Source organism: Entelurus aequoreus, linkage group LG01 (genome assembly GCF_033978785.1).
Source record: "Entelurus aequoreus isolate RoL-2023_Sb linkage group LG01, RoL_Eaeq_v1.1, whole genome shotgun sequence".
NCBI lineage: Eukaryota > Metazoa > Chordata > Actinopteri > Syngnathiformes > Syngnathidae > Entelurus > Entelurus aequoreus.
In genome coordinates, this window is record NC_084731.1 from 62,284,089 (window position 1) to 62,296,250 (window position 12,162).

General features: G+C 36.9%; 2 protein-coding genes across 5 annotated transcripts in view; both read right to left on the reverse strand.

Moving 5' to 3' along the window:
* The window catches only part of suox (sulfite oxidase), a 103,020-nt gene extending 101,342 nt beyond the window's left edge, over positions 1-1,678 (reverse strand). Inside the window, exon 1 of one of the 2 annotated variants that reach the window (XM_062027902.1) lies at positions 1,537-1,678. The gene's annotated coding sequence lies outside the window, so the exon portion shown is untranslated. The remainder of the gene's footprint in view (positions 1-1,536) is intronic. The other variant, XM_062027994.1, reaches the window with a different exon arrangement.
* A 6,756-nt stretch (positions 1,679-8,434) lies between these two features.
* The window catches only part of mcrs1 (microspherule protein 1), a 47,271-nt gene continuing 43,543 nt past the window's right edge, over positions 8,435-12,162 (reverse strand). For all 3 annotated transcript variants that reach the window (XM_062055825.1, XM_062055817.1, XM_062055833.1), the window contains one exon: positions 8,435-8,664. In XM_062055825.1, the coding sequence (XP_061911809.1) occupies positions 8,578-8,664 (87 nt within the window). In that variant the 3' untranslated portion in view covers positions 8,435-8,577. The remainder of the gene's footprint in view (positions 8,665-12,162) is intronic.

A 12,162-nucleotide genomic window follows, 5' to 3' on the forward strand; every position in this document is an offset into this window, starting at 1 on the left:
GGGGCGCGTGTGTGTGTTTGTTTTCATGTAGCTTGAGTCAACATTAGCCGTTAGCTTGGAGAATGAATGGAGAACGGATGCCAATGGCATGAAACATATCCCCGCGACGGGAGGAGAATCACTCGCGGCATTGGGGCAAGCAGAGCAGAGAGCGAGAGCGTTGTCATTCACTGAGTGATTCATGTCGTTAATCCGCGGTGAACGAATCGTTCGCTCAGTCCCTCCCCCCGCCCTCTCATTGGCTGCGTCGTTCGCCGACGTCGAGGGTTCAGTGAGTCACAGAATGCGCCAGTTCCACTCATACCGGCATGGTCGCGGCGGAGCTCAACTGAACTGAGAAAGGAACGAATCAGTTCATGAAGTGATTCGGTTCAGTACGTTCACTCAAAAGATTCATTCTTTCGAACGAATCGTTCGCGAACGACACAACACTATTTCCTATTTATAATAATATCAATTATAAATGTTAATATTTATAATAACTATCACTAATACTGGTTCATATTTATAATAACAATATCACTAATACTTGTTAATATTTATAACAACAATATCACTAATACTTGTTAATATTTATAACAACAATATCACTAATACTGGTTAATATTTATAATAACATCACTAATACTTGTTAATATTTATAATTATATCACTAATACTTGTTATTATTTATAATAACAATATCACTAATACTTGTTCATATTTATAATAATATCAATAATACTTGTTCATATTTATAATAACTATCAATAATACTGGTTCATATGGGACGGCGTGGCGAAGTTGGTAGAGTGGCCGTGTCAGCAATCGGAGTGTTGCTGGTTACTGGGGTTCAATCCCCACCTTCTACCATCCTAGTCACGTCCGTTGTGTCCTTGGGCAAGACACTTCACCCTTGCTCCTGATGGCTGCTGGTTAGCGCCTTGCATGGCAGCTCCCGCCATCAGTGTGTGAATGTGTGTGTGAATGGGTGAATGTGGAAATACTGTCAAAGCGCTTTGAGTACCTTGAAGGTAGAAAAGCGCTATACAAGTATAACCCATTCATCATTTATTATCATTTATATTTATAATAATATCACTAATACTTGTTAATATTTATAATAATATCACTAATACTTGTTAGAAAAATAATAATAAAAATATATCTAATACTTGTTCATACGCGAACGACACAACACTATTTCCTGTACAGTGAACGTCACGTGGGGTAAACGTGGTGTCCAAAATGTTTCTATCCATCAAATTAAATGAGGAGTTTACTCGCTTTTTAGTCGATTACGTCTGTATTTCGACACCATTAGAACGGTTCGGGAAGAGCACGTTTGTGTTTCGTCACTTGTTGTTTGTCCAAACAAGGTTGACTTCAGATATACTTTGCTAGCAAGCTTCGCCACCGCTAGTCAACACGGACGACATCCCCACCAGTACAAACGTGTGCTTCCAAAGAGAAGAAATGCATTTATTTCTTCTCTCCGGTGTTAAATCAAACAAAAGCATAATAAATGAAAATAACATAACAAAAGACCAAACTTACATACGCGCTGTCAGACGCCTGCTTGTATGTGGCCACGCCAAAAATAAACAGTCAGATGTGGAACGTAGCAGTAAGTGGGTCTTTCGCGTAGATCCGTGCCTTTTGAACCGACTCTATCTCCGCCTTTTTGTTTCTTGTCTATTGGGTTTTCTCGCGGTCAAAATTGGCGTCGACGCTGTTGTGTCTTTTCACCGTAAATTGTTGGAAATGTACAAATACACACAATTAGATTGAGTCTTTTTGTCTAATTGTTGTTATATTTTGTAAAATTTTGGGAGCAATCATTTCCATATTGAGGTTGTAAAGAACGTTGGTATAATTCAATTTAAATCCGCGTTATACGTATTTTGGTCATTAATCAAATCAAGCAACAAAAGAAAATCAGATTAGGACCTTAAAGAGTCGTTTCTTTTCAGGGAGTTGGTTCAAAAGAAACGGCTCCCTTGAGAGAGCCGAAATTCGTGGTAACCTGGTGGCGTTCAAAGATAACACATTTTGTTGGAAAAAGCTGAAAGTAAGATGTCTGCTACGTGACCAAAAACGGCCTTTTTTCGGTTTTTGTCAAGAAAAAGGTTTAATTGTAGGTATTCAGAATATTTTACAAGCGAAAAAATGAGTCAGATACAGAAAAACTTTGACTAGAGATGGATTAAAAAACATACTTGTTAACCGGTTTACTTACGTTGGACACTACATTAGGTACATCCGCAGAATGTGATCCAGTTACAAGAGCTGCACAAATATGGTGATTAGAATTAAAATAGTTTGTAATTGTACATTATGTCCATGTGGTGTGCTGCAAACTACACCTGCAAGGAGAAGTCCATTATTATCTTATCTTATGTTATCATTATTAAGCAGTATTATCTTGGTAAATTTATTTTTCACTGCTGTTCAAAAAGGTAAACAGACTAATCTTTGGTCATTTGTTTCCATCTCCATCAAGAGAGAGTCATTAGAGTCAAGCATCATTTGGCCTGAGAATTTGTAAATACTGTATAACAAAATATGTAGCAGTTTCAGAAGTCTCCCCAATACATTTGCAAACATAAGATATTAGGCAAGTGATTATTTTATTGTAAGATTCAGTATTTCCATGAACTTTGGTCATTTCCCCAACTTATTTTAGCAGCTTTTATTCTTACTTTTCTAAGATACGCATTCGGTTCTCTTTTTAGCACCAATTGAAATACAAAACCGAAGACCGGTGAAGTTGGCACGTTGTGTAAATCGTAAATAAAAACAGAATACAATGATTTGCAAATGCTTTTCAGCTTATATTCCATTGAATAGACTGCAAAGACTAGATATTTAACGTTGGAACTGGAAAACTTTTGTTATTTTTTGCAAATATTAGCTCATTTGGAATTTGATGCCTGCAACATGTTTCAAAAAAGCTGGCACAAGTGGCAAAAAAGACTGAGAAAGTTGATAAATGCTCATCAAACACTTATTTTTTAACATCCCACAGGTGAACAGGCTAATTGGGAACAAGTGGGTGCCATGATTGGGTATAAAAGCAGCTTCCATGAAATGCTCAGTCATTCACAAACAAGGATGGGGCGAGGGTCACCACTTTGTCAACAAATGTGTGAGCTCATCTAAGATGGACTGATGCAAAGTGTAAAAGTGTTCTGACAAGAAATTGTTTTTGGAAACTGTGGACATGGTGTCCTCCGGACCAAAGAGGAAAAGATCCATCCGAATTGTTATAGGCGAAAAGTTCAAAAAGCAGCATCTGTGATGGTATGGGGGTGTATTAGTGTCCAAGGAATGGGTAATTTACACATCTGTGAAGGCACCATTAAAGGCCTACTGAAACCCACTACTACCGACCACGCAGTCTGATAGTTTATACATCAATGATGAAATCTTAACATTATAACACATGCCAATACGGCCGGGTTAACTTATAAAGTGACATTTTAAATTTGCCGCTAAACTTCCGGTTCGAAACGCCTCTGAGGATGACGTATGCGCGTGACGTAGCCCGGGGAACACGGGTATGCCTTCCACATTGAAGCCAATACGAAAAAGCTCTGTTTTCATTTCATAATTCCACAGTATTCTGGACATCTGTGTTCGTGAATCTGTTGCAATTATGTTCATTGCATTATGGAGAAAGAAGCTGAGCAAGCAAAGAAGAAAGTTGTCGGTGCGAAACGGACGTGTTTTTCGAACGAAGTCAGCAACAACAGTACACAAGTGGCTTCTTTGTTTACATTCCCGAAAGATGCAGTCAAGATGGAAGAACTCGGATAACAGAGACTCTAACCAGGAGGACTTTTGACTTCGATACACAGACGCCTGTAGAGAACTGGGACAACACAGACTCTTACCAGGATTACTTTGACTTGGATGACAAAGACGCAGACGTGCTACCGCGAGTATGCAGCTTTGGCTTCTAAACATTTGATCGCTTGACCGTATGTGCGCAACTTTTTTTTTGCGTATGTACGTAACTTTTTTAAAATATATAAGCTTTATGAACCTTGGGTTAGGTGAACGGTCTTTTGGGCTGAGTGATTGTGTGTGTTGATCAGGTGTTTGAATTGTATTGGCGTGTTCTATGGAGCTAGGAGCTAGCATAGGAGCTAGGAGTTAGCATAACAAAGACGTAGGTGTTTTTATGCAGGATTAATTTGTGTCATATTAAATATAAGCCTGGTTGTGTTGTGGCTAATAGAGTAAATATATGTCTTGTGTTTATTTACTGTTTTAGTCATTCCCAGCTGAATACCAGGTACCGTGAGTATGCAGCCTTGGCTGCTAAACATTTGATAGCTTGACCATATGTGCGCGTCACGTACATAACTTTTTAAAAATATATAAGCTTTATGAACATTGGGTTAGGTGAACTGTCTTTTGGGCTGAGTGATTGTGTGTGTTGATCAGGTGTTTGAATTGTATTGGCGTGTTCTATGGAGCTAGGAGCTAGCAGAGGAGCTAGGAGCTAGCATAACAAAGACATAGGTGTTTTTATGCAGGATTAATTTGTGGCATATTAAATATAAGCCTGGTTGTGTTGTGGCTAATAGAGTATATATATGTCTTGTGTTTATATACTGTTGTAGTCATTCCCAGCTGAATATCAGGTACCGTGAGTATGCAGCCTTGGCTGCTAAACATTTGATAGCTTGACCGTATGTGTGCGTCACGTACGTAACTTTTTAAAAATATATAAGCTTTATGAACCTTGGGTTATGTGAACGGTCTTTTGGGCTGAGTGATTGTGTGTGTTGATCAGGTGTTTGAATTGTATTGGCGTGTTCTATGGAGCTAGGAGCTAGCAGAGGAGCTAGGAACTAGCATAACAAACACGTAGGTGTTTTTATGCAGGATTAATTTGTGGCATATTAAATATAAGCCTGGTTGTGTTGTGGCTAATAGAGTATATATATGTCTTGTGTTTATTTACTGTTGTAGTCATTCCCAGCTGAATATCAGGTCACCCCCGGCTCTCACAGCATCTTCCCTATCTGAATAGCTTCAACTCCCCACTAGTCCTTCACTTGCACTTTACTCATCCACAAATCTTTCATCCTCGCTCAAATTAATGGGGAAATTGTCGCTTTCTCGGTCCGAATCTCTCTCACTTCATGCGGCCATCATTGTAAACAATAGGGAACTTTGCGTGTATGTTCAATTGACTACGTCACGCTACTTCCGGTAGGGGCAAGCCTTTTTTTATCAGATACCAAAAGTTGCGATCTTTATCGTCGTTGTTCTATACTAAATCCTTTCAGCAAAAATATGGCAATATCGCGAAATGATCAAGTATGACACATAGAATGGATCTGCTATCCCCGTTTAAATAAAAAAAAATCATTTCAGTAGGCCTTTAATGCTGAAAGGTACATACAGGTTTTGGAGCAACATATGTTGCCATCCAAGCAACGTTATCATGGACGCCCCTGCTTATTTCAGCAAGACAATACCAAGCCACGTGTTACAACAGCGTGGCTTAGTAGTAAAAGAGTGCGGGTACTAGACTGGCCTGCCTGTAGTCCAGACCTGTCTCCCATTGAAAATGTGTGGCACAAAATGAAGCCTAAAATACCACAACGGACAGGGCCGGCCCGTGGCATAGGCCGTATAGGCAAATGCTAAGGGCGCTGTCCATCAGGGAGCGCCACGCCAGTGCCACAAATGTTGGAGAAAAAAAAAATTAAAAAAAGTTGGTACTATTATTTCTAAATACAAAAAATAATTCCACGTTAATTAAAATGCAATGTAAAGCCTATTTAATAGAAATATTATTTGTTACAAGATTACCCCCGCCCCCCGCACGGTGCGCCCCCTCCCTTCCCGTATCATGACTCTTACCACATCAAAAAATCAACACAAGATGTCAAAACGGCCAAAACTGTCAGGTGCCCAGGGAAGAAAAAAGAGAAAAGAAGAGGAGGAGAAATGAGAAAAAGACAGAGGTAGCAGGTAGGTAACGTTAGCCTACATGAAATTATTTGTCTGTTACAGAATGTGATAGTAACCTGGCTTTTTAGCATTAAGCTAAAGTTACATGATTCGGCAATTGCTAATCAATAAATAGCTAGTTCTGTTTAACGTCGGGTTAATATTGTGGAGGGGGCTAAATTGTTATGGAAAATAATAATGTAACGTTAGGTAATTACAGTACTCCCACTTTACATTCCTCAGGGACATTTGTATTAGATCTTTTAAGCAGGTGTTTTTTGTTTACATTGTTATTGCCTTCTGGTTAGCTAATGTTTGCCCTGCAGGTAATAGTCACTTTTCCACCTCTTTATATATTAGGTATAGTTGTAAGCCTAGTTGTTAAAGTGCACATCATTAATGTTAATTAAGCAATATCACATGAGAGTGAATGCTGTTTTTTAATTTGAGCACTGCTGTGATTCGGTTAAAGATAATCATAACATAAAATTCTCATATAATATGTTAATTTGCTTTCTTTAAGTAAAAAAAAAGGTCAAAGACAAACCTATTCGGTTTCTTGTGAGTATATACACTTCACTGCCGATGTGGGGGGGGGGGGGGGGGGGCACCTAAAATCTTGCCTAGGGCGCCAGATTGGTTAGGGCCAGGCCTGACAACGGACTGTTGAACAACTTAAGCTGTACATCAAGCAAGAATGGGAAATCATTCCACTTCAAAAATGTGTCTCCTAAGCAGTGTTGGGTTAGTTACTGAAAACCAGTAACTACTTACAGTTACTAGTTACTTTATTTCAAAAGTAACTCAGTTACTAACTCAGTTACTTACACCAAAAAGTAATGCGTTACTGTGAAAAGTAACTATTTAGTTACTTCTTTTTTTAAAGCTCCCATTAATGCCCTTTTAGCCTTCATTTCAGTACTGTTATTGCACTGGAGAATAATACAATGTGTTGATCAACTTGACATGCATTTGCATCACTGAACTCTGCTAAGCAATGTGCTCTACATACAACACACAAAGACAAAGATATGTTTCAAAGGGCCAACTTATTTCAGGCCAGAACAAATTGACAAAACTATTTTAAATAGCTGCAACATAACATACATAAGTAACAAACAGCATAATAACAACACAGCTGTAAACGAAATATGTACTTTAACTTTATTTTTACATACCAAAGCCTAACCAGGCGTTTTTTCTCTCAAGGAATTCTGAAATAAAATCATGTCTGAAGCGCAGAACACTCTACAGCACATTTCCCCAGTTTTAGTTTAGAGATAAGGAAATATTGGCCCGGCCCACTAGGATCCCTCATTATGTTTGTGAACTTTATTTTTTATACATTTAGAGTGATGTGATAATCAAACACTCTAGAAGTCTAGAAATAAAGAGTATATAAGAGAATTGACAGAGTGTGTACTATAATTCATAATAACATTGATTTTGATTCAATATTATGTTTTGAGCAATGACAGTTTGAAAGAAAAAAAACAGCTTTGTTTTATTAGTCAACATTGTAACGTTTTCTAAATTACATTTCACCTTTAAGCTTTTTTATTTCACTTTTGTTATGTTTTTGTTTATTTTAATAGTATTTTTAGAAAGTGCTGTGGGCCTTTAAAACATTAGCTGTGGGCTGCAAATGGCCTCCGGGGCACACTTTTGACACCCCTGCTATAGATAATAAAAAATTAAATCTGATAAATCTATCGATAAAAAGCTGAGCCTGGCGACGCATGCGTGTTAACAACTCTCTCGCTCTCTCTGTCTCTGCCCCTCCCTCACGAATGCTGCTGCGCGCACCCCTCCCCTCCCTCCCCTTCCCACACTCAGACACACACACACAGAGCGCCTCCTTTGTGTGACACAAGAGATTCAGAAGAACGACACCGTAGCGCTGCCACAAAACACACTCAGATCTTCTGTTTCAAGCCAATACTACATAAAAAGTAACGTAAAATAACGCAGTAACGCATCATGTAGTAACGGTAACTGAGTTACTGAATATAAAAAATAACGCGTTAGATTACTAGTTACCGCCGAAACTAACGGCGTTACAGTAACGCATTACTTTGTGACACGTTAGTCCCAACACTGCTCCTAAGTTCCCAAACGTTTACTGAGTGTTAAAAGGAAAGGCCATGTAACAGTGGTAAAAATGCCCCTGTGACAACTTTTTTGAAAAATGCCCCTGTGACAACTTTTTTGCAATGTGTTGCTGCCATTAAATTCTAAGTTAATAATTATTTGCAAAAAAATAAATTAAGTTTCTCAGTGTGAACTTTAAATATCTTGTCTTTGCAGTATACTCAATTGAATATAAGTTGAAAAGGATTTGCAAATCATTGTATTCTGTTTTTATTTACCATTTACACAACTTGACAACTTCACTGGTTTTGGGTTTTGTAAATGCACATGAAGAAAGTTGAAAATAAATGAATTAGGAGTCAAATGTGTAGAAAAAATAATGTACAGGAAGTCAAGTGTGTATGTCAATTTATTAAAAAAAAAAAAAAAGATTTCCTACACAATTTAAATAAATGAGGGCTGCAGCATGTCATTGTCTCAGGCCCCCAAAGACCATCAAGGCGGGAGGACTGACTTCCATTGGGCGTCAGGAGTTCACTGCTGGGTCATCTTGGCGGCCTCAGCTTTGATCAGGGAGATAAGTTCCAGGTTTATAAGGAACACAAAGCGCAGTCCTGCAATCTACAAAAAGAAACACAACTTGAGTTTCACATCTTCACATTTTACACAGCATTCATTGCATCACTTCGAGGGGAAGTGCACTTTTTTTGGAAGGTTGCCTATGGTTCACAATCATTAGGAAATACATGAAGACGGATGGATTTTTTTAATGCATTCTAAATATTAAATAAACGTAAATAAAAGTCTGCTTACAGCGGAGTCAATGGGAGATCCTCTAGTCCGCCCATAATACCCAATAAAAAACATTCAAATAGCGCCAACAATACTCTGTTAACATTTGGTGACTTTTAATATTAACAAGTATTAGTGATATTATTATAAATAATAACAAGTATTAGTAGTATTGTTATTATAAATATTAACAAGTATTAGTGATATTATTATAAATATGAACCAGTATTAGTGATAGTTATTATAAATATGAACAAGTATTATTGATATTATTATAAATATGAACAAGTATTAGATATATTATTATTATAAATATGAACAAGTATTAGATATATTATTATTATAAATATTAACAAGTATTAGTGATATTATTATAAATATTAACAAGTATTAGTGATATTATAAATATGAACCAGTGTTATTGATAGTTATTATAAATATGAACAAGTATTATTGATATTGTTATAAATATGAACAAGTATTAGTGATATTGTTATTATAAATAATAACAAGTATTAGTGATATTATTATAAATAATAACAAGTATTAGTGATGTTATTATAAATATTAACCAGTATTAGTGGTATTGTTGTTATAAATATTAACAAGTATTAGTGATATTGTTGTTATAAATATTAACAAGTATTAGTGATATTGTTATTATAAATATTGTTATTATAAATATATATATATATAAATATGCTAGTATTAGTATTAGTATTGTATTAGTATTGCTCCTGATGGGTGCTGGTTAGCGCCTTGCATGGCAGCTCCCGCCATCAGTGTGTGAAAGTGTGTGTGAATGAGTGAATGTGGAAATACTGTCAAAGCGCTTTGAGTACCTTGAAGGTAGAAAAGCGCTATACAAGTATAACCCATTTATCATTTATTTATTATCATTATATTGTTATTATAAATAATAACAAGTATTAGTGATATTATTTTAAATATTAACAAGTATTAGTGATATTGTTATTATAAATATAAACAAGTATTAGTGATATTGTTATTATAAATAAGTATTAGGGATATTGTTATTATAAATATGAACCAATATTAGTGATAGTTATTATAAATATTAACAAATATTATTATAAATATTAACAAGTAGTAGTGATATTATAAATATTAACAAGTATTAGTGATATTGTTATCATAAGTGCTAACGCAGACAGACTATTTATAGCAGCGACATGATCACTTCCTGTGTGCCTATGTTGACATCATCGACTGATCAACTGCTTCCTCGTTTCCTTGCTCCATGTAAGTTTATTGTAGATCATAAATCACGCCTCTCACCTGAATAGAAGAAGTCTGAGTAGGTATTTCAACAAGTTGGCACACTTTGACAACCAATTTAGACATGGAAATGGCGAGGAAAAACACAAAAAGACACTTGGCTCCACCCCCTTTTCTTTACGAGTCATTCTTCATCTAAATGGGAATATATGAACATCCTAGCAGTCTAATGACAGCAGACCTTGAACAGTAAGTGATGTTTTATTATTTTGTTGGCTCGCATGGAGTCTGCAGTGAGTAATAATCAGTCACGTTGTTTAAAAAAAGTAAACGTCGTGATGCGTTTTTGAAATGAATGCTTGAAATGATCAAAACAGGTCAAAGTCAAATGTTACTACATTACATATATACTTACATCATGTATATATAACATTAATGGAGGTTTTTTAAGGGCTTTATAGGCAGAATAGAGCGACTTCTATAGGCGCCATTGTAAGATGACTTTTAATCAGATTTATTTAATATTTAGAATGCCTAAAAAAAAACATGTGTGTTCTTGTCTCTCATAATGATTGTGAACGATAGGCAAAATAAATTAAAAAGTGCACAAGTGTCCACACTGTGGCCCACAACTCATTTATTACCAGTCCTTGGCACATTCTACAAATACTATTCAAATTAAAAAACTTAAAAATGTGGAATAATAGAGCATTATACGGTGGGGGAGATGAAAAGTTGAAAAAGTTGCAGTGTTGATTTTCACAACAGTGAATTATTATATTTATATAGCGCTTTTCTCTAGTAACTCAAAGCGCTTTTATATAGTGAAACCTATTATCTAAGTTACATTTAAACCATTGTGAGTGGCACTGGGAGGAGGTGGGTGAAGTGTCTTGCCCAAGGACACAACAGCAGTGACTAGGATGGCAGAAGGGGGGATCGAACCCAGAACCCTCAAGTTGTTGGCCACTCTACCAACCGAGCTAAATCTTTTATGGTGAGTCGGGGTGTTGGGTGGGACGCAACTGCACGACTGCAGTGCCTTTATCGTCCCCTTGTGGTGGAATACTATAACAGTCATAACTTCCTTCCACATGCTCCAATCTTCCTGAAGTTTTTTTATGGTGAGTCGGGGTATTGGGTGGGACGCAAATGCATAACTGCAGTGCCTTTATCGCCCCCTTCTGGTGGAAACTTCTGACAGTCCATGCTTCGATCTTCCTGAATTTTTATTAGTATTGAGTGGGCTGCAACTGCATCACTGCTATGGCACCAATATTGCCACCTTGTGTTGGAAAATTGTAACAGTCGAAACGTTCTTAAAAATGCTACGATCTTCCTGAAATTTTTTGGTGGTGGGTCGAGGTGTTGGGTGGGACGCAACTGCATTAATACTGCGGCGCTATTATCGCCCCTTTACGGTGGAAAATAATAAAAGTTATAACTTCTTTACACAGGCTCCGATCTTCCTTAACATTTTTAATAGTGGGTCAGGGCATTGGGTGGGACGTAACTGCATGACTACTGTGGCTCTATTAACGCCCCTTGCAGTGGAAACTTATAACAGTCGTAACTTCATTATACATGCTCCAATTTTCCTGAAATGTAAGTTAAAGTTAAAGTACCAATGATTGCCACACACACACATGAGTTTGATGGTGGGTTGAAAAGGACGTTACCGCCCACGTCAATGCGTTCTGGCCAACCCGCATGAACACCGTGGTGCAACGGGGGCGAGGGCCCGTTTAATTTTTCTTTACAACTGTCATTGCTCAAAAAAACAAACAATTTATGAAACAAAATCCATATTCCACTTTGAAATATTTTTGGGGAAACATAATTTATATTTTGTGTGTTTGCCATAAAAAACTGATATTTCTATGTCAAAAAGGGCACACAACACAAACAAAAAATACATCAAAAAATAAAAACGTAAAATGGACGTATAGATCTGAAGTTCGTCAAAAGCAGGTGTGTGAAACTGGTTTTCATTGAGGGCCACATCGCAGTTGTGGTTGCCCTCAGAGGGCTGATTTTAACAGTGAATAATATACAGTATGAATATAAATGTGGATGTATAAAACATGT